General features: G+C 51.6%; 1 protein-coding gene across 1 annotated transcript; it reads left to right on the forward strand.

Annotated features, from left to right (window-relative positions):
• Positions 1–317: 317 nt before the first annotated feature.
• On the forward strand, positions 318–13,448 carry NACC2 (NACC family member 2; the record flags this gene model as incomplete). The annotated part of the gene is made up of 5 exons (XM_080355903.1): positions 318–1,173; positions 7,945–8,103; positions 10,394–10,499; positions 10,772–10,869; positions 12,300–13,448. The coding sequence occupies 5 exons, from the start codon at positions 318–320 to the stop codon at positions 12,797–12,799; spliced, it is 1,719 nt and encodes a 572-aa protein (XP_080212029.1). The 3' UTR covers positions 12,800–13,448.
• Positions 13,449–20,292: the final 6,844 nt, after the last annotated feature.

The following is a 20,292-nucleotide window of genomic DNA, read 5'->3' on the forward strand; positions in this document are numbered from 1 at the left end:
CAGTGGTGCTGGTTTAAACAGACCACAGCTTGAAGAAAATACTCGCGTTTTTTGGAATATCCCTTGCCATCCACCAACAGCATTTCCAACATTGTTTGAAAACACGGATAAGTAATTTTTACAAGCAATTGCTTTTCCGCATGGGCTCCCAGAGCTTGGCTTCGAGCCTTTGATGTGGGGTGAGGTGGGTTCCTCTGCTTTGCTGAACTGTCTAAAAACGCCGTGCCTCTCTCCCTGCCTTCTCCTCTCTTTCAGATGTGCCCTACTTTGGATATTCCTGCATTGAATGTCTGAGGAGCTCCAGCCGATCCTGAGCCATGTCGCAGATGTTGCACATAGAGATTCCCAACTTCGGGAACACCGTTCTAGGCTGCCTGAACGAGCAGCGGCTGCTGGGGCTGTACTGCGATGTGTCCATCGTGGTGAAGGGCCAGGCCTTCAAGGCTCACCGGGCAGTCCTGGCCGCCAGCAGCCTCTACTTCCGAGACTTGTTCAGTGGGAACAGCAAAAACGCCTTTGAGCTGCCGGGAACCGTCCCCCCCGCTTGCTTCCAGCAGATCCTCTCCTTCTGCTACACCGGGAAGCTGACCATGGCGGCGAGCGAGCAGCTGGTGGTGATGTACACGGCGGGTTTCCTGCAGATCCAGCACATCGTGGAGAAAGGGACGGACTTGATGTTCAAGGTCAGCTCTCCTCACTGTGACTCTCAGACCACCATGATCGAAGACCCCAGCTCGGAGCCGCAGAGTCCCTGCAACCAGCTGCAGTCGGCCTCGGCGCCCTACGTCATGTCCCCCTCCATGCCCATCCCGCTCCTCACGCGCGTCAAACACGAGAACCTGGAGCTGCAGGCGGCGGCCCTGCCCGGCAAGCGGCCCCTCGAGCCCGGCGCCAGGGAGGGGACGGCTGCTGGTGGCCCCAACGCCGCTCCCCTGAAGCTCTCCCGTGTCTCCTACTATGGGATGCCCAACCTGGCCACCCTCATCCCCAACGTCCAGCAGGTCCAGTACTCACAGGGGGAGCGGACGAGCCCCGGCGCCAGCAGCATCCCCACCACCGACAGCCCCACCTCCTACCACAACGAGGAGGATGAGGAGGACGACGAGGCGTACGACACCATGGTGGAGGAGCAGTACGGGCAGATGTACATCAAGTCCTCGGGAGGCTACTCTGGTAATGGGCTTCTCGCTCCTTGGGGTTTGTGCTCTCCTTCTGTGCTTGGTCCTTCTCCAACCAGCACAGGGAGTTTTGGGCTTGTTCAGCGGTATTTTGGGGGGCTTCGTTTGGTTATTCGTATAGCAGAAAGTGATGCATGTGGTGGGCTTGGTGCTGGTGCCTGGGTATGGCGGGGGTTCCTTGTTTCAGACACAAGGTGTGAACTGTGGGGTTGTCCTGTGCAGGGACAGGAGTTGGACTCGATGATCCTTGTGGGTCCCTCCCAACTCAGGACATGGTTTGGTTCCTCAGGCCAGCACCCCGCTGCCCCAGGCAGTTTGGGGGCTCAGACTGAGGAGCAGGGGGCTCAGGACCGGAGCGGGAGATGCTCGAGGGGGCGCTGCAGGTGGAACTCGCAGCATCCTGCGCGGGGCCTGGCCCAGGAGCTGCAGGGGGCTGTGCTGGCAGCTTTGATCCGCGGTCGCTCCCCTGGAGGGACATCTCCACCGGCCCCGGCAGCGCGGAGCATCCTCTGCCTGGAGCTGCTGTGCCCGCCGCGGTTCTGCGCTGATATTGCCGGACCGATTTTGCAAATATTTAACTGTTGTTTGTTGAAGAGCTGGCGTGCTTTCCTAAAAGGCATTTGATTTTGTTCCTAAGCAAGGGAGAAGATTTGACAAATATGACCAGTTCTGTCACTTAAAGCCAGGCTTTCCCTATTACTGAGAGTGGGTTCATCTCCACACACCAACCCATCCCATCCCACTGTCCCCTTGGCGTGTCCCCCTGCCAGGCACCAAGCAGATAAGCTATATTTTCCAAGCATTTTCACCAAGCCATGTGCAAAAGGGGGAGAGCACGCTGCTAGAGATGTTACTATTTTATTATTCGATATATTTGCTGAGGAAAACAGACAAGCCAGTTGTGGACAATGAGCCTCAAAAGCCCGTCTGCTCTCTGCTGTGCTTCACATCCCAGAGCTTGGTCCAAAACGGGCAAGAGGTAGCAGGATCGGGAGATGGGGACAAGGTTGGGGTCCCCTCCGTGGCTGTCCCCCCTGGTTGCCAAGACCGAGGGAAATCAGGCTGGTTTCCTGCACGCTGCTTTTGGGTTTGTTTTGCTTTGTGCTTCCCCACTGTAGAGCACACGGTGACCAATGTGGGTTTGCCGTGAGCATTATTCTTCAGAGCAGTGGGATTATACCTGTGGACACAGCGTTTTCCTTCGCTGTCACAGGACCAGTTCACGCAGTAACAGGGCAGAATAAATTCTGGAGGCGAGGGCAGGACCAGCCCCGGGACGGGACGGGCAGCAGCTACTCACCTGTACCTAATTCTTGTGGTGTGGGAGTTGTTCCCATTGGAAAAGGGAAAATCCGAGCAGGTTTCTTGGTTGTCGCTGGAGATCCAGCCCTCGTGCCGGAGCCGGGCATCTCACAGCAAAGCTTTCCTGCTTGTTTTCTGTAGGGAATAGACTTGACCCGTGTCACGATGCCAAGGAGCAGGTGGGGAGCACAGCGCTGCTGTAAGGCTCTAATATACCACATTTCTGCTCAAATATCTCTCCCCCACCAGCATGCTTCAAGGGAGTTTCCTGTTTTAAGTAAGCCAGCTATAGTATCAGGCTTCCTGGAAAAGCGGGCACACAAAAAAGAGATTAAAAAAAATAAAACCTAAGCTATTCCATTATGGTTTGGACTTGTACAGCTAACTGTGTTTTAATTACTCAGGATAAACTGTACCCTCAAAAGGTGCAGAATAATAAAACCATAAGATGGAAGAGAGAAGCTAGCTAATCCTGCTCCTGGCATGTAGATCCTGACAGCCTTACAAAGGCCTGGGGGAGGGGGGAGCCCTTTAAAATAGTGATTGCCAAGGTTTCCAAGAGCCCCGTTTGTAAAAACAAAACCGAAGCCAAAGCAGAGCACAGCGGATGAAGCCCTGAAATTCAGAGATTTTTTTTGTCTTTATTCTTCGTCCTTTTTCTCCACTTTTTCGTTGCCCAGCTGAAGCATTGGCTGAGCTCATGCTGGCGAGCGGGTGGTGGGATGCTGGTGGTTGATGTTCTGCGCTCCTCTTGAGCATCATTCACCTCAAGCATCACCCGCCTTGAGCATCGCCACGCACTGCAGGACCCCGCTGGGCCCGGGGGGCACGAAGCCTCTTCTTGCTCCGAGGATGGCGTTATTTAGTTTCTTCCACCCCTTTTTATAGTCAGAACCACGCAGGATCTCCAAAGCCAGGAGCAGAGCGACAAGGAGCACATGGTCACCTTGGCCAAGGGTTGGATGGTAGAAGAGGCAACCAGGAGATAGTCTTTGTGATGTCCCTCTTGCAGCGGTGACACTGGTGTGACGGACCAGGAAAAGCGCTGGACCTGCAAAAGGAGCTGCAGATAAATGGGAGGATAAGCCCGGTCTTAAACACAGAGTAGGTTTAGGTGTCAGTAGGCTGGGTGGCAGCTTGCAGAGGGAGGCAGGAGAAGGAACATTGGCTCCCACCGGCTTCTGGCCGCGTTTGGTGGCCGTAGTGCCACTGTCCCCTGCCCGCCCGCTGCTGCGTCAGCCTGGGAGCATCGGTAAAATGGCTCCTTATTCTGTAACTAGGGCTGGTTATGGAGAACACGTGGGCCTGAAGGACACGAGCGAGGCTTAACGAGGTTTCTAGCATCTGATCTGAGAAACGCACAACTCCAGAAAATATTAAACAAAAGGGAAGTATTTTTATCCTCGTTAATTACAGCGTCGTGGGCCTGATCTGAAGTGGGTTTCAGCAGGACTTGCAGATGCTCGGCGTTCTTCTGCGCCGAGCCGCGTTCTTGTCAGTCAGCTCGCTGCTCAGCAAATGCGGTTAATTGAATTCTGACAGGCGCAGGCGAAGTTGCGCGAGGGTCCGTCCTCCCCTGCTCCTGCTGCGCCCATTTGCAGGGGAGAGGAGGAACCTTTGTGCAGCAAATGGCTGGAATGTAAAGGCTGGGCTTGAAAGTTATGAAATCCTGAACCGACAAGAGCACACTTCATTAAAAATTCATCTCAAATAGCCATTATAGAATAGTTGTGGTAATTAGCTGAGAGAATAGTTTTCTCTCCTGGCCTCTGATTCCTGACAGTAAGGAAAGAGGGCAAGAAACAGCCCAGAATGCGTAATGAGCGGCTCTGGCCGGACGCAGCCTGGGGCCGGCGCGCTGCGGCGCTGGAAATCACGGCTGGCGACGCCGGATAATTGCAGCTGTAATGAAGTAGCCGGTTCTAACCGCGGGAACGATGATTCGATCCTGCGAGGACCGGGGCCGGTCCGACCCCGCTGCGCACGGGGGGTGCTCCCCAGCAAATAGCTACTGGGGTTTTGTTGGGAAAACAAGGTGTTTATTCACCCGGACGCTTTTCCTGCGGGTTCTTGTTGGGGTTGCAGGCAGCCCTGCTGCGGGACGTGCCGACGGGAGCCGGGCAGCGCCCGTCCCGGCACAGGGGGACGGCAGAACCCGCAGCCCCTGGCCTTTTTTGGCATTAAACATCCAGCCCCGCTTTCCTCCCTGTAAAACACAGATGTTTAATTTGAGGCTGGCAGATGTTTCACTCCTGGCTGAGATCTAAAGTGAAGGCGAGATAGGGGTATTTATAAACCAGTAGTACTTTTCCTATACTAATTCCAGGTTACCTCCCTGTATAAATAGGTCACAAATCAAATCTCTGCATTCCAGTACTTTGTTATAAATGTGCTGTTTGTAAGACGTAAACCGTCCCAGTTGGGACTCTATCGTATATCTCTCTCGCGGTGCGTACGTGTGTCCTCTGTGGCCCAGGTTTACGCACACGGACAGATGCTGGCGATGCCAGGGATGCTATTTTTGGGGTAGTCCCACTGCCAGTGGAAAATAGGCTAATGGGATAAAAATGTTTGTAAAATGTCGCTGTTTGCAAAGAAACTTCTTGCCGTGTAGAGGACAGGAGGGAATTATCCACGTGTTTGCGTACGTGGTGACTGGCGGTGGAGCAGACGGAGGTGGTTTTGTAGCCGTTGTGGTGGACCAGGGCTCCTGACTTGTGGGTCCATGTTGGGGCTATTTCTGCATCTCAGAATCCCACTCCTAAAGCATTTCTGGTCCCAGGCACCTTGGGCGGGATGTGCAACCCTCCTGGTGTCACGAAAACCATCACGGGCTCAGCAGGGGGGTGGTGTAGTGGATTTCTGAGCCGGGTGGGAGGTTTTGGGGACAAGGGGGACATGTGCCCCAGCATCACGCAAAGCCAAGAACTCCCAAACTCCAGCTTTCCTCTGAGCATGGACCAGTGAGTTGGTTTGAAGCTGCTTCTTCAGCCCCAAAACTGCGGATATTTCCCATTCTTGACCACTTGTTGCCAGACGCAGCATCCGTAGAAGTTTGAGATGGAAGCATATATCTGAATAAATAAAATATCGCAGTGTTTGGCTGGCAGCTCTCGTCGCTTCCTCCGTCACCATTTCCTGCCCCTCTCCGCTCCTTTCTTGGTCGTGAACAAAACCGTATTAAACAATACTTTGCATTGTTTGCCCCGTTCATTCAAAGGGAAGGAACCGCTGCCCTCCAAAGATACAAATTAATTAGAAGCGAATACTATCCTGTTCTCCGGAGCAGAAAGGCCAAACAGACTGGCTTTCTTTGAAAACGTGGGACCAAAGTGTCTCTTGTATCCTGCTTCTTTACATAACCGATTGCTATCTGCTCAATTGAGGTGGCACTGAAAGGCCTGAATCTTCGGTCAGTTTTGTTTGGTATCATTGAATTCATGCTAATGCTTCACTGGAAACAAAGTCCAAGAAAATGATTCATGCCTGTGTTTAATAAGAGATTTATAGACAGCGAGCCAGCAGGACAGATGTAACCAAAATAGAATAGCAGATTGAGTTACGCTTGGGCTTTTTAGCCTGAATTTTAGTTCGCTTTATGAAGTATTTGATTTCACAAGGAAAAAATGTAAACTTTACCTTTTGGTTCAACCTGCGAAGGACTCTGAGCTGACTGCTGTGGAGATTCACACTTGGTTTTGTTTCCTATTTATTTGTATTAATTATTGTGCTGTAGCCCACCTGGGTGATGCTCAGGCCTGGCCAGGGAGCCCATGGAGGAAGCACAGCGTGGTTTCGCGTTCCCCGGACCTCATGCCCCTCTGCTTTTGGTTTGTTCAAGCTGGAAAAAAGTCCTAGGAGTTATTTGGATATACTCTGCTTATCACTCTTTGAAAGCAGCAGAAATACAGGAGGTCTTTCAGATGCTCCCTCTGCATGAGCAGGAGATGACTCCGATCTCCACGGGGCAGGTGTCTGGATGCTCGGGAGCATATTAAATGCAGCTGGTGACAATTCCATGTGTCAGTGGGTCTGTACAGCAGCACCGCAAAGCCCCGGCGCTTTGCACGGGTAATTGGGCCATGATGGCAAGAAAAGTTCATTTCAAAACATCGCGTGGGTTGTTCTGCCGCTCTTTGGTCCTTCATCGCTGAGGGAAGCGCCGCTCCTTCGGTCCGGCTCCATAAACAAGGGGCATCCTCCCCGTATTCCAGCTTTTTCAGGGTTTTTAGGAAGGGATGGTGAGGAGGGGACGGTCCCAGCCCCGTGCCGGGTGTCGCGGGGCATGTCCCACTTAGAACACTGCTCCCATTGTCCAGGAGCCATCACCCTTCGGTTACTGCAGCAACAAGTCTGCAAAACTTGTAATATTATCTAGAGAGTGGAAAAGTGGCCCCCAGAACACCGAAATAATTGCAGGAAAGGACACCTCTCAAGTAGGAGACATTTTGAGTGCAGGAACGCTAATCGCTGGGTTGTTTTCTTCTCTCTGTATTCACAGATAGGGAGGCACAGAGCTGAGTTTGCGCTTGACCTGTTATCAAATGTTTTTGAGGAGAAGAGACGGATCTTGTGGAGCTGTTGCTGCTCCCACCCGTCAGGCCTCTTTTGCTGTGAAAAATTATCATTTTAAGCAAGCCTGTGTGCTTGCACTGTAAATGTGCTTTAGAAAGGGAATCCTCGGGATGTCCACAGGACCCAGTGCTGTGGGACATCTTGGTACTTAGAGCCATCCCATGTTACTGGGTGCTGATGGGCAGTGCTGTGCTCTGGGTGTTGTGTTGGGGTGAGTCATGGCTGCATCCTGGCAAAAACCCAGTGATTTGGCTTGGAAGCCACAGCTTAATGATGTTTTTTGGCTTGTTGGTTGGGGTCTCTTGTTATCAAGAGGGGACGTTAACCTGTGAAAGGCAGAGGAAGGTGAGCTGCAGCCTGCAGGAGGTGCTGGTGGGTTCCGTCCTCTGGTGGGTTCTGTCCTCGGTTATACCCACACAGCCTGGCTTTGAACTTCAGGAGGAAAAGCAAACATCAAGACAAGTATTTATGGTAGCGATGCAGGTCTTTAACAACCTCGGGTGATTTATCGCCTGTTGTAGAGACTCCTGGTGCAGTCACCTGCCCGTCTTGTGGGGGCACCAAGGAACCAGCTCCGTGTGCTGCGCTTCCAGAACGATGCCGGCTGCACGGAGTTGCCCGTTTTCATCACTCATTAACTTAGGAAAAGTGAAAGAATCCCTCTCACAGAACCTGAACATGCACATGAAACCACTGTGGTGGATGGTGGGGGAGACCAGATGTTTCCACACAGTCAAGTGGCATCTGCCTCATGGCCGATAGCTCCGGTGCGGGGAGGAATATTTCCAAGAGCTACCTGCAAAAGTCAAAATCTGACCTTTCATTAACGTTGTGTCTGCATAATAAACTGTTTTAATGGTTTTCCCTTTTAATTTTGAAGTTCCTCCAGAGAAGCCAGAGCAGATCCCACTGGAGAACCGCTCCTGTGTCCTCATCCGACGGGATCTCGTTGCTCTCCCAGCCAGTCTCATCAGTCAGATCGGATACCGCTGCCACCCAAAACTCTACTCGGAAGGAGATCCTGGAGAAAAACTTGAGCTTGTTGCAGGTAATGAGGGAGAAACTTTTCTCTGCTTGATAATGCTGGAGGTTACTGCTGTTCTCCTTCCTGAAACGTGTTCATCTTGCACCGTTGCTGCAGTCGTGCGTCTCTGCCCTTGCTGTGCCTTTCTGGATTATTCATCACCAATCATCTTTCAAAAAGTTTTAAGTTTCCTTTAATTTGCTGATGGAAAAATGTGTCATTAACAGGATTTATTCAATTGAATTAATTTAGCATTTTAATTGAATTCTGCAGCTTGTGTTCTTCCTGATTGGTGTGGGCCGCATTGCAATTGTATTTTGATTTAGATGTGCAGATCTTAGGAAAAAAAAAACCCAAACCATCGCATTATAAGATTTGCAAAGCAATGGAGATACAATTTCTGTCAGTGAACAAGGTTTGAAAACACCGTAACAGTTTTTTACAAATTGAGAATGTTACTAGACTGTGAAACGCTGCAGTAGGAAGGGAGAGAAGGAATTGGGTTTGGTCCTTTCTTTTCTCTTTATTTTCATTTGGGGAGGAGAATTCGCTACTCTGTGCAGGATTTCTGGCCAACCCGGGGTGGAAAATGGTGCCATTGATCCTGCTGGTGTAGATGAACTGATTTGGCACCACAGCCCGTTCCCGCTGCCCGGATGAGGAGGTTTCATTAATACCTGTAGAGCCCTAGGTACAAAAGGACGTGTGGCAGCACAGTCGATCCAAATCACTTGTCCTTTCTTTCTGGTCATTTAATTCTTAGTGAGCAGCATGATTTTATTGTCAGTGTGTAGAAGGACTCTGTGTTTCAGAGGATGCCCAGAAAGGTTTCAGCTCTTTGATGCGAAACAGGAGTCAAACGCACCTGCTGTAGCACAGCAGACAACCACGAATGTTTGTTTCGTATTGGGAATATTCATTTTGTACTCATGTACATTTTACACGAGCCTTCTTAAAACCATCAAGTGGTGCAGGTTATTTTCACAGTGAGAGCTGCAAATTGGCTTGAGGCAGCTCTGTTTGATTTGCATTTTCAATCTGGAAAAAGACAAAAAAGTAGATTAATATCTCTAACCGATAGTGGCCGCTTGGGTTATTTTGTATTTATTAAAGTGAAGTTACCCTGGGTAGCGTCTGGCATTCCCCCCATGGTTTATCTCTTCAAACTCCACTGCTGAACAAAGTTCATTCCTGGCTTGGACCTGGTGTATTTTTCCTTTAGTCTCTGGTTTTTCATGCCACGATTGACTCTACAAACTCCAGCAGCTCTCTCCAAGAGGGTCTTCAACAACCCTGGTGGTCATCGTGGCACGGCACATGGACAAATATAACGTGTGGAAGAGAACACATGGGAGGAACCTGGCCAGACGGGGGATGGCTCGGAGATCCGGGGCCATTATTGTGATTTTCGGGGGCTCGGGGGGCTGGTGGGGTCTCGCCCGGGCGGGGGCTGCTCTGCAGCTCTGTCTGCACCCAGAGCGCCAGGGACTATCACCCGTTGGCTTTCCTGGAAATCCAGCAGGTCATTTTATTTCCCCAGTAGATATTTCTTCTATCTTGAGAACAGCGTTCTGCATCCGGATACAACCCATTATTTAATCTTAATTAAAAGCAACTACTAAAACCCTCTCACTTGACAAATGGGGTAACGCCCTGCAAGGCAATGCCGAGGCAGGAGCCGTTCGGTCCGTGTGAGCTACGTGCAAAGTGTTTGATAAGGAACCTGCGGCAAAGTGCTGCCAGACCCCGGCCGTGGGAAACCGCTTTGGCAGGGGCTCCTTTTCTTCCAGAGAACATCCTTAAAGACGGGATTTCAAAGTCAGCAGTTCCTGTGCGTTAGAAGGAAAATTCCCTGCTCACCAGAAGTATCAAGAGGTGATGGCCTGGGGTTTTTGGAAACAGATCTGTAGCGTAAATGAGGACCTTTCCTGTGCTAGATGGGTTAGTTTTCCTTTCTTTCTAGTTATATGTTCTGTGATCTTTCGTTTGAGAAAGGAAAAGGCCAAATGGATTGGGGTTTTCTTCCTTTAGAAAGAATAAATAGTCCGATCTGTACATATATAAAATCACAGAATGAAGCCTTGCACTGTGTGTCTTTGAAAAAAGGAAAAAAAAGAGTCCTTTCATGTGATATCCATAGACTTCCTTTCTGTGCGGATAAAATTAGGAATTATGATAACCTGGGGCTTGCCAACACCCCAAGGGACTGCGGTAAGAGTCCCCAGTGAGCTTTTCCAAAGTCCTGCTGTCCTGGCCCGGTGCTGGCGGCACAGCAAGGGCTTCATTCTGAGTTCTCCCTCTGCACCCCTTCCAGGCTCAGGTGTTTACATCACCCGCGGGCAGCTGATGAATTGCCACTTATGTGCCGGTGTCAAACACAAGGTTCTCCTGAGACGTCTCCTGGCCACCTTCTTTGATCGGTACGTGCTCTTCATGCTCTCCCGAGGGATTCGGTTTATTTTCTGGTGTTTTAACCACGTTAAGAGATAACGTGTTGTGAATGCTGCACCCTCTGTATATGCTGCGCTGACTTCTGTGCTTTTTCTCAAAGATGCTTGAACCTGAGCACCCGTTTTTCCAATTCCTCACCTTAAAATCGCATAATGTATTGATCCCTCCATAAGAACCTGAAGGGAGGAGCACGGTGTCCCCTGCAGTCCCCGTGTAAGGGACCTTTTTGGCTTTCTTGCAGGAACACGCTTGCCAACAGCTGCGGGACAGGGATCCGCTCCTCCACCAGCGATCCCAGCAGGAAGCCCCTGGACAGCCGGGTCCTCAACGCAGTCAAACGTAAGGACAGAGACTGACTGCTGCTCTGCTGGAACAGCAGCCGAGAGCAGCGCGAAACCTAAGCGGGAAGGCCACCTCTGTTGTGTGACAGCAGAAACTATATATAGTCAATTCAGGTTATAGGAAAATTAAGTTATTTTTATTTTGCACTGTTTTTGGGAGGGTCTGAAGTGAGATTTTTGTTTTTTCGTTTGGCAGTATCAATATAAAACATTGCTACTTGACTGTTTTGCTATATTTTAAAGCACTGATTTTGCAGTGAATTATTTTATTGGTAGGAGCTCTAAGAAGGGCATCGGGGCGGTGATTTCCTACCCCTAGGAAACCCTGATGGGTTGGTGCAGTGAGGCCCTTTTACCATGCTATACAGTGGAAAGCAATGCTTTCTCTCACATCACTGGATTCTGGATAGCACATCCCTATATAAATATTATTGCGCTGGAAGTTGAAACTCTAAGCAATTTTTATTTATTTTTTAAGATTTGGAAGATAAATCTTTTTTCCTTCCTAATTATTGCTGTGCTGCTGAGCTCCAGGGGCCTTCCAGCCGCCCTCTGAGATCTGCAGCACATGGAGAGAAAGGCTAAGACAGCAGATGTGCAATGCATAAGGACAAAATCACTCAACTGCGCTGTTGGTTCTTGCCCATAGCTCATGCGTGGTGCCCTCCTGAGACACCCCAAGTCCTGACCTTCCTTGGTCATTGCCAAGGCTTGCAAAGGGTTTTGGAGGCTGGGAAGGCTGCGCTGCCCAGGGACAGCGCCTATGGCACGCTGTCGTGTCTGGGGCATAAGGTGACTTCTGGATTTTCCCCGTTAATAGTCACTCCCCGTGGCCGTGTGACGATGCTGCTCCATCACACCGGGTGCCGGGTCCCCGCAGGGCTGAGGCCGGGGGTTGCCAGGCTGTGCCAGGGGTGCCGGAGCAGCCACGCTGGCCGGGCCGCTGGTCCGTGCGCGGTTGTCCCCGCGGTGACCGGTGTGGGTCGGGCAGAGGATGGTCCTGTGGGCTCCACCGCTTGATCACGAGCAGCCCTGACACTTCCCTGCTGTGCCTGCGCCACCACGGCTGTAAGAGCCGTCCGTGGATCTGCTGTTGAGGGGTTCGTGTTGAGCTTCTGTGCGTCCACCTGTGGTTTTGGCCACCCTGGCGTGCTGTGGCTCCTCTGGGGTGCGAGTGGTCCTTCTCCAGCCCCCTTCCCCATGCCACCTGGGCTTTTGATGCCTTCTGGTTTTATCCTTCTTGATTGTCTCTATCTCGAGCTGAGGGGTCCTTGTCTGTCAGTGTGTCCTTGCGAGAGCTCTGGCACACAGGTGACACCAGCCCATGCCAAGACGTGTCTGGGGTGGGGCAGAGTCTGCGGTCACCGTTGTGCTGCCCTGGTGTCGCTTCCTCCACACCCTCAGCTCTCTGTATCCCTGTCTTTGCAGTGTATTGTCAGAATTTTGCCCCGAGCTTTAAGGAAAGTGAGATGAATGTTATCGCAGCCGATATGTGCACCAACGCCCGCCGGGTCCGCAAGCGCTGGCTGCCGAAGATTAAGTCCATGCTACCGGAGGGGATGGAGATGTACCGCACGGTCATGGGCTCCACCACAAACAGTGTCCCCCTGGATCCCGAATTCCAACCCAACACTGCTCAGGTCTTTGAGCAGCGAATCTATGCAGAAAGGAGGAGCGACTCGGGGACTATAGTAGCCTTGAGAACTAACACGGTGAACGTGGAGCTGAGCAACGGATCCAACCAGTCCTTCGAACAGAGCGAGGACGCCGAAGGGGCTGGCTCGGTGATCCAGGAGCCGGCTGCCACAGACGCCATGGCATCGGATACCCAAAGCACTCCGCAACCTTTCGAACAGGGCTCGGGCTCCTCCAGCCGGCCCGAAACTCCCGTGAGAAGACAAGATGGTACTTACGGAGGGACTTTATAAAGAGGATCGAACAAATAAGGGATCTGTAATACTAAAGCTGCTTGCATGCGTTACTAATACAAAACAAAAAATGTGATCAAGCCACTTACCTACTGAACTGCTACTGTTGCCTGAAAAAAATGTGATTTTTATTCTGCTTGTATTTAAAATTTATGAAGGAAATAATCGCATTCGTTATACTGTAAACGACTAGGTCTGTGGCGACCTACTTAAAAAAACAATATTGGGCTCCTTTTTTGATATTCCCGAGGTTAGTCTAGAAGATCGTAGCTTTTTCTTTTTGGTTTTGTTTTTTTTTTTCTTTTTTTCTTTTTTTTTTCTTATTTTAAGAAGGGGAGGAGAAAAGCTGACCACCCCCCAGCCACCACCACCCCGTCATCACCACCCCATCCATTACTCAGCTCAGAAGTAAAGCCATCGATAACCTTGTCCTCTAAAGCAAGTTTGACCGTCACTTACCAGGAAAGCGAGGTGTGTTCGGTATGGGTGCTGCGGCTGGCGATGTTGTCTCTAGCAGAGGGGCTTTGGCCAAGTGGGGCAGGGTGGGGGGAATCGTTGGAGGTTTCTGCTGTCAGACGGAGCCCCTGGGGGGCTCGGTGCCGCTGTCTCGGGGAGTTTCACCCGTTTGCCGGGAGCAGGGATGGTTCCGCAGACGTTCGGGCTGGCACGTGTCGGGAGAAGCGCGTGGAATGCAGGTGGAGACCCTGGCCGGTGTTGTGGTTGTTGTCTTGTTTGTTTGTTTGTTCATTTTGTTGCTTTTTTTGTTCCCAAGACGGCTGAGCTTTGGGTTTGGTTTCTCTCTCCCTCCCTCCCTCCCCGCGACTCCTTCTTGTTTGCTTCTCCTCGCACCTTCGCGTCACCCGCTGCTTGGGCGAACGGGCTCGTGTCACCCGCTGCTCCCCATCACCACGGGGCAATGGGGCACCAAGGTGGGGATGTAGCCCCCCCAGCTGCCTATGCAGGGCTTGGGGAGGAATCCCAGTGCGGGAAGCACATGGGTCTGGCTCCAGAGCCGCGAGCTCTTGGCATCGCTCCCGCAGCATCCGCACTGGAGACAGAGCGCGGGGCTCACCTGCCGCCCCCTCCTCTCTTCCTTGGGCCGGATGAGCTCGCACTTTGCAATAATTTGGAGTGCATTGGATGCAGAAAGGTTGAAAAAATAATAATAGATTAGCTTTGAGCCCTTCTTCTTGTGAAGAGGAATTGGGGAGGAGGAAGCGTTTCGCCTCTTGCTTATCCTCCAGACAGGCCCTTCTGGGGAAAAGCCCAGTGTGAGTTATTTGTTGGTTTCTTGTTGAAAGCCGATGTCCCCAGGCGGTGTTGGCCTTGGTGGCACCACTGGCCTTGGCTCGGTGGTGTGGGCACGGGGATGGGACCCACGGGTGGCCCTGGAGCGCGGTGGGGACCCGCTCGGCCCCCGCTCGCTGCCCACGTGGCTTTGGGAGCCCCCAAAGTGACCGTCCCCCCGCAGACCCGGCCCCGCGGGGCTCTGGGTGCTGTCACCCAAGGGATGGGGTCAGGGATGTGAAAGCCAAGTGTGGCTTTTTAATTATTATTTTGTTAATTTTAATTATGATTTGTACTGTGACTAAACGGCCTGCTTTAATGACATTTACAGCTTGTTCTTTAACAAGTTTGGGACTACGAGCAAGTGCGAGGTGCACAAAAAGTCACTTTTGAAGGCGACTGTGGCTGCGCTCTTCTTGTCTTTCCTGCTTTGGTTCCCGAATCCAGACGGCGCTTTGCTCAGGGTTTTCTTCTTTCTTTGTATTTCCATTGGGAAAGGGCGAGCGGGGAGAGGAGAACCCAACTTTTTGGCCATTTGTTTTGTTTTCTTTGATACTTGAAGCAGTTTTTTGCATCCTAGGAACAAAGCTGTCCGGCGTTTAGCCTGTTCTACTGCTCTTTGCCCTGAGAAAAGGCCCCATGGTGAGTGTGGCACCGCTCTGGGTTCTCGGCACGGTTTGCGGTGGCTGCACCGCGGTGCGGGGTGTGTGATGCTCCGGGACCAGCGCGGCCGGGGGCTCGATTTGCACTTCACCCACCGCAGCGAACAAAACTCGGGCTCTTGCCGAGTCCTGTGCACCTCGGGGCGGGGGAACAAACCTGAGCAGGGAAACCCAAGAGCAGAGCTGGGGGGCTCCTTCCACAGCACCCCCGAGGAGATGGAGCCGGTCAGCTCCTTGGCCCTGGGGGTGTCCCTGTCCCCCCGGGTGGCTGCGGGGGTGCAGCTCTTGGGCAGGTTGCAGGGGGTCCGGTTTGGCTGAGGGCCCCCCCGCTCCCTCATCACCTCCCAAAGGTTTAGGTTTGCCAAAAGTCTCAGGCAAGGCGGGAGCGGATCCGGGCGTCGGAGATTGAACGCTGGCCCCCTCTCTGTGTGTCTGTGCATATATATATATATACATATATATATATAAAAGATATTGCAAAGGATTCCTCCTCCTGGTTGGCCCCGGGGTTTGGGGAGCAGGGTGACCCCCGCCGGGGTTCGCAGTGGATTGAGGGATGGATTCCGGACCAAACCCAGCCGGCCGGCGGGGGCCCCGGGGGCAGCAGCAGAAGTACTTGAATGGCTTAGGACAGAGAGTCTGAAGAGAGTCAAGTTGCACAGTGAAAATATATATTTTTATACCTAGCACAACTTCCTGTATATTTCTGGGGCTTTTTTTGTTTTTTTTCCTTTCTTTTATTTTTATTTTTTTTTAATTTGGGTTTGTTTTATTAATTATTATTATTAGAAAGGCAAACTTCTACAATGTGAAGGGCGTTGGGTTTTTTGTTTCCTTATCTGGTAGATGAGGGCAAGCATTTTGCACTAATGTTTCCTGTGTGTGGAGGATTAATGATATGTTTGAAAATGTTATATGATAATGATTGTATTCTTCCGAAAACAACAAAAAACCAAGAAAAAAAAAGTAACCCCTTTAAAATGCTGAATGTAGGGTGAGAACAGAGCAGTCCATCGATTGTATGCGGCTTTCCTGAGTGCCTTAGAATTTTTTGATCATTTTTTCCAAGGAAAACGAGATTAAGAAGATCAGATCATAAGCGACTCCTTCCTCCTCTTTGTTTACGACACTATTTTAAATTATAGAACTTGGGGCTGCTTTATAATGTGAATAGGAAACTGCATTCATCTAGGTCTGGTAGTGTAAAACCGAAGCATCAGTATTTATGGTATGTCTGCACCTTTATTCTTATGCTTGACTATTAGCAATATTACATGTATATTATATATCTAAAGTTATACCAAGCACCTTTAAAGAGAACCGAGCGTAAGCGTCCGAGTTACCTGCAGCTGCCATATAGAGTAGGAGCCAGCCCCTCTCCTCGTTAGCGCCAATTAACGCCGCCGTCCCCAGGGCTGCTGCTTTGCAGAAGGGCTGCATGACCTTCTGCCTCCCCGCGGGTCCCGCCTTGGGTCCCCCAATGTCCCACCCGCCGTGTCCCACCCCGGTGACCGTCCCGGCCGGTTTGGCCGCGGTGACACCGGCACGGGGGGCGCTCAGCGGGAGGGACGGGGCCGGTGTCACCGGGGAGCGGGTCCGTTGTGTCACCACGATGGTTCAATTCTTCTAACTGTGGTTTCGCCCAACAAGTTCCCCTGGGGGTGGCCGTGTGGGGGGTTCAGCCCAACCCGGCCCCCCCCAAAACTGGAATTCCCATGGTGTGGGGGAGCATCGCGGCCCTCAGGCCTCAGCCCACACGGTTTTGCCCCAAATCGCTTGTTTTTTCTGGCAATCGCGGGTGGGGAAGGGCTGGGGGGCCCCGGGAGGAGCCCCAACCGCCCCCCGGGTGGTAAATCCCGGCGTCCACCCCACGGGCTGCAAAAAGCTCCGAGTCCCCGGCGGGGAAGGGGCCGAGGTCCAACGCACCCGCATTGAAACCCCCTCGGCTCCCCCGACGAGTTTCTTCCACTGTTAAAGCGTTTTGCACAAAACAAAAAAATATATAAAAAATATAAAAAAAAAATTTAAAAAAAAAATAAGTGATTTTTATGTCAAGGTAAAAGCCAAAACTTGCAATACTATTTTTAGCAGACAAAAAAAAAATGAAATAAAGAACAACGGAGTATAAATGTTATAAATATTTTTGACTTGAACATTTGGATGGCACTTGATTCAAATAGAACATTAATCCTTTGGACGGAATGTTTGGGGAAAAAGAAAAAGGACTTAAAGTACAAGGTTGTTTTTAAAGCGTCTTCATAGGGTATGAAGTAGTACTGTAATTCATGACTGTTAAAGACTTTCTGTGCTGTAAGGAAATCTCGCAGTACCACTGAATTATGTTCCTCAGCTGGCTCAGCCACGAACGATGCTTCTCTTTATTTTACTTTATTTTTGATCCTGCATTATTCACTAGTATTTATGTGCTCTTACTCTGTATAGTTAAGACTGTTATTTTGTAGCCATGGCTGACACAATATATCAGTAACTAAAAATAAAAGAGAAAAGATTAAGGACCCCCCCCACCCCCGAGTTGGAACTGTGCTCATAGCTGTTTTCATATGAAGAGAAATCCATTTAAAAAAATAAAGAAAGATAAAAACCAACAATGTGATCATTAATTGTAAAACGCTTTGTAAAATTCACATTTACAAAATAATAAAGTAAATGACAATTAAAAGCTTCTCTTTGCTCGCGTTTCTCTTCCCTTCTGGGTGGCGGGTGTTGTCATAGGGGCTGTTCATAGGGGCTGAAGGGGCCAGATGGGGAAACAAACCCCAACCATCACCAATTGCCCAAATTTGGGGGTTTTCAGCGTTCCCTGCCCTGGGAACTTGAATTTGCAGCAGCGCTGGGGCCGCAGCATCAGCCGAACCCCCCGATCCCAAGGGAAGAACCATCAGGCTCCAAAAACCCATGCAGGTAAATGGTTGTGTTGCAGGGGCAGGACCCAGCGCCCCGGCCGGACCCCGCACGGAGCACCCAGGGCGCTCATTCTGCTCCCCATCATTCTCATCTTCTTTATTTTCCTCCCAACCCAATTGGCCATAAAATTGCTGAGAAGCTGCATTTCCTCTGCTTAGCAAAAAAAAAAAACATGCCCAAAACCACTTGCATTTGGGGTTTCATTTAATCTCATCTCACTGAAAGGAAAAACACAGGAACTTGGATGCTCGCGGCCGGCGCGTACCGCCGCGTTATATAAACCATTTCAAACTGATTTATTCTAAATGAGTTGTTATAATCGGAATTTTCCTTACGAGCAGCTTTCTTGCAAACGTCAGTATTTCAGACCAAAAAAAAAATAAAAAAGCCATCACACGGCCGCTCAAATATTTCAAACTGATTACTTATAAACACCATTGCTAAAATTAGGCCTTTGGTGTGCGGCATTGTCAGAGTGGGTGTATTATGATCTGCAGAGAGTATAAAAAGATAAATGAGTTATTTAACCAAGTAAACGACATTGCTGTAGAAATGTGCGGCGGGGGGGCAGGACCTCGCACTGCGGCACCGTGTGCGGAGGAACCGCCGGAGCCCACGCAGGACGGACAGAGGGACGTTTCTTCTTTGCATTAACGTTATTATTGCTACTGTGCTAAAACAGCCGATCCCTCTGCCCGCCATGGGGCAGAGATTTTGCCCCGAGGCTGAGCCGTGGGGTGGTGGGTGCACCCATGGGTGCGTCCTCCCCCGGGGCATTAGAAAATCACTGTTTTTCAATGCTATGCTGGGTCACGGCTGATTTCTGGGAGGCAGCGCTGGGTTTTAAAGATTCAACTTCATTTTCTCAGGGTCTGCTCTGGAGGGAGAGACGCCGGAGCGCCGTGCCTGCTCAAACTCTCTGGATTTGGCTCTTCACCTTCACCCCTGGCCAGTGTTTGGCTCCCCGGGGTGTTACGGGGCTGCCCTGGGTGCGGGTTGTCCCCACCATGGGTCCCCAGGGACGCAGACAGGTGGGTGCTGGGGTTGGGGCAGCAGGGACACCGCGCTGCGTGGCTGGGGGGAAGATGCACCCAGGTGTCTTGCAGTACCCAGCAGCTCCCCCCTCCTCCAGAAAAACCAGCCCAAATTGAGTGGAAGCTCATCCACCTGCTGCCGTCCCTGCTGGGATCCACCTGCAGGTTCAGGCTGCTTTGTGATTTTCATTTTGGTTTTTACTAGGAGGTCTTTTCCAGCGCTGCTCTGCACCGGCTCCTGCTGATGACCCACCCGGGAGGGCGAAGGGGAGATCGTCACCCACCGTGGCAGAGGAGGTGAGGCCACTCGGTGGCACCTACACACGGCCAAGCACACAGGGCCAGGAGGTGTCTGGAGCGGTCCCGACATGGGAGCTGCGGAGAGGGGAAAGCTCTGGAAGGCATCTGGTCAGGACCTCGGCCAGGAGGGCCTGGGAGCAGCACAGCCCGGGGCAGACATACCCACATTGGCCATTGCAGAAGGAGGTGGTTGTTGCAGATAGTGTTGGCCACTGCAGGTGGTGTTGGTTATTGCTGAAGGTGTTGGCTGTTGCAGGTCATGTTGACCCTTGTAGAAGGTGTTGGCCACTGCAGAAGGTGTTGGTTATTGCTGAAGGTGTTGGCCATTGCAGGTCGTGTTGACCCTTGTAGAAAGTGTTGGCCATTGCAGAAGGTGTGGACCATTGCAAGCGGTGTTGGTCATTGCAGAAGGTGTTGACCACTGCAGAAGGTGTTGGTTGTTGCAGAAGGTATTGGTTATTGCAGAAGGTGTGGGCCATTGCAGATGGTGTTGGCCATTGCAGAAGTTGTTGGCGACTGCAGAAGATGTTGGTCATTGCAGGTCATGTTGGCCACGGCAGAAGGTGTTGGCCATTGCCTTTGCCACTGGGGGATGCCGATGGGCAGCCTGGGGATGCCGGGCCCTGGGGTATCCCAGCAGGACACTGTTCCAGCTGCCCCAAGCCTCCGTGTGACCCAGCACCGTCCCTGCCCTCACCCCATGCGAGCGGAGCGGGAGCTGTGCCCAGTCAGAGCTGAAACACAAGTCTGGCTGATCTGTCCCTGCTCACCGCCCCGTCCCCGCTTGCTGCCCGGGGGGGACAGTGGGGAGGGTGCTGGGGGTGCTGCGCTCCCCCTCCCTCCCTCCATACACATGAACCAAGGGTGAGATTTATGCCCGAGAGGCCCATGGAGCAGGTGCCATAAATCACGGCCGCCAGCGCTCCCTGCCCCAGCGGCTGCGGAACGCTTCACTCTCCTCTTATTTATATGCATCTTTTGCACCCAGTCGTTTTCTAATAGACTGTGGCGCGGCACTCCAGCACCGGCAAGGGCTGAGATATATCGTGCAGGACAGAAAATACAAATAAAGGGTGAAGGGTGGGAACTGCATCATTCCCCGCGCACGCCGCCGTGCCCGCCTCGCTCTGCCGCGCTGCCGCGGCGCACGGGCGCGGGGTGAGGGTTGTCGGTGGCACATCCATCATCCCGGCGAGCAGGGGCTTGGGGGTGTTGTTCGGGGGGAGCTTAAGAGTAATAATAACAGCAGTAATGATAATGCTCTGGGTTTGGTGAAGGGACGGGG

The sequence above is a fragment of the Nesoenas mayeri genome (genome assembly GCF_963082525.1).
Source record: "Nesoenas mayeri genome assembly, chromosome: 18".
NCBI classification, from domain to species: Eukaryota; Metazoa; Chordata; class Aves; order Columbiformes; family Columbidae; genus Nesoenas; species Nesoenas mayeri.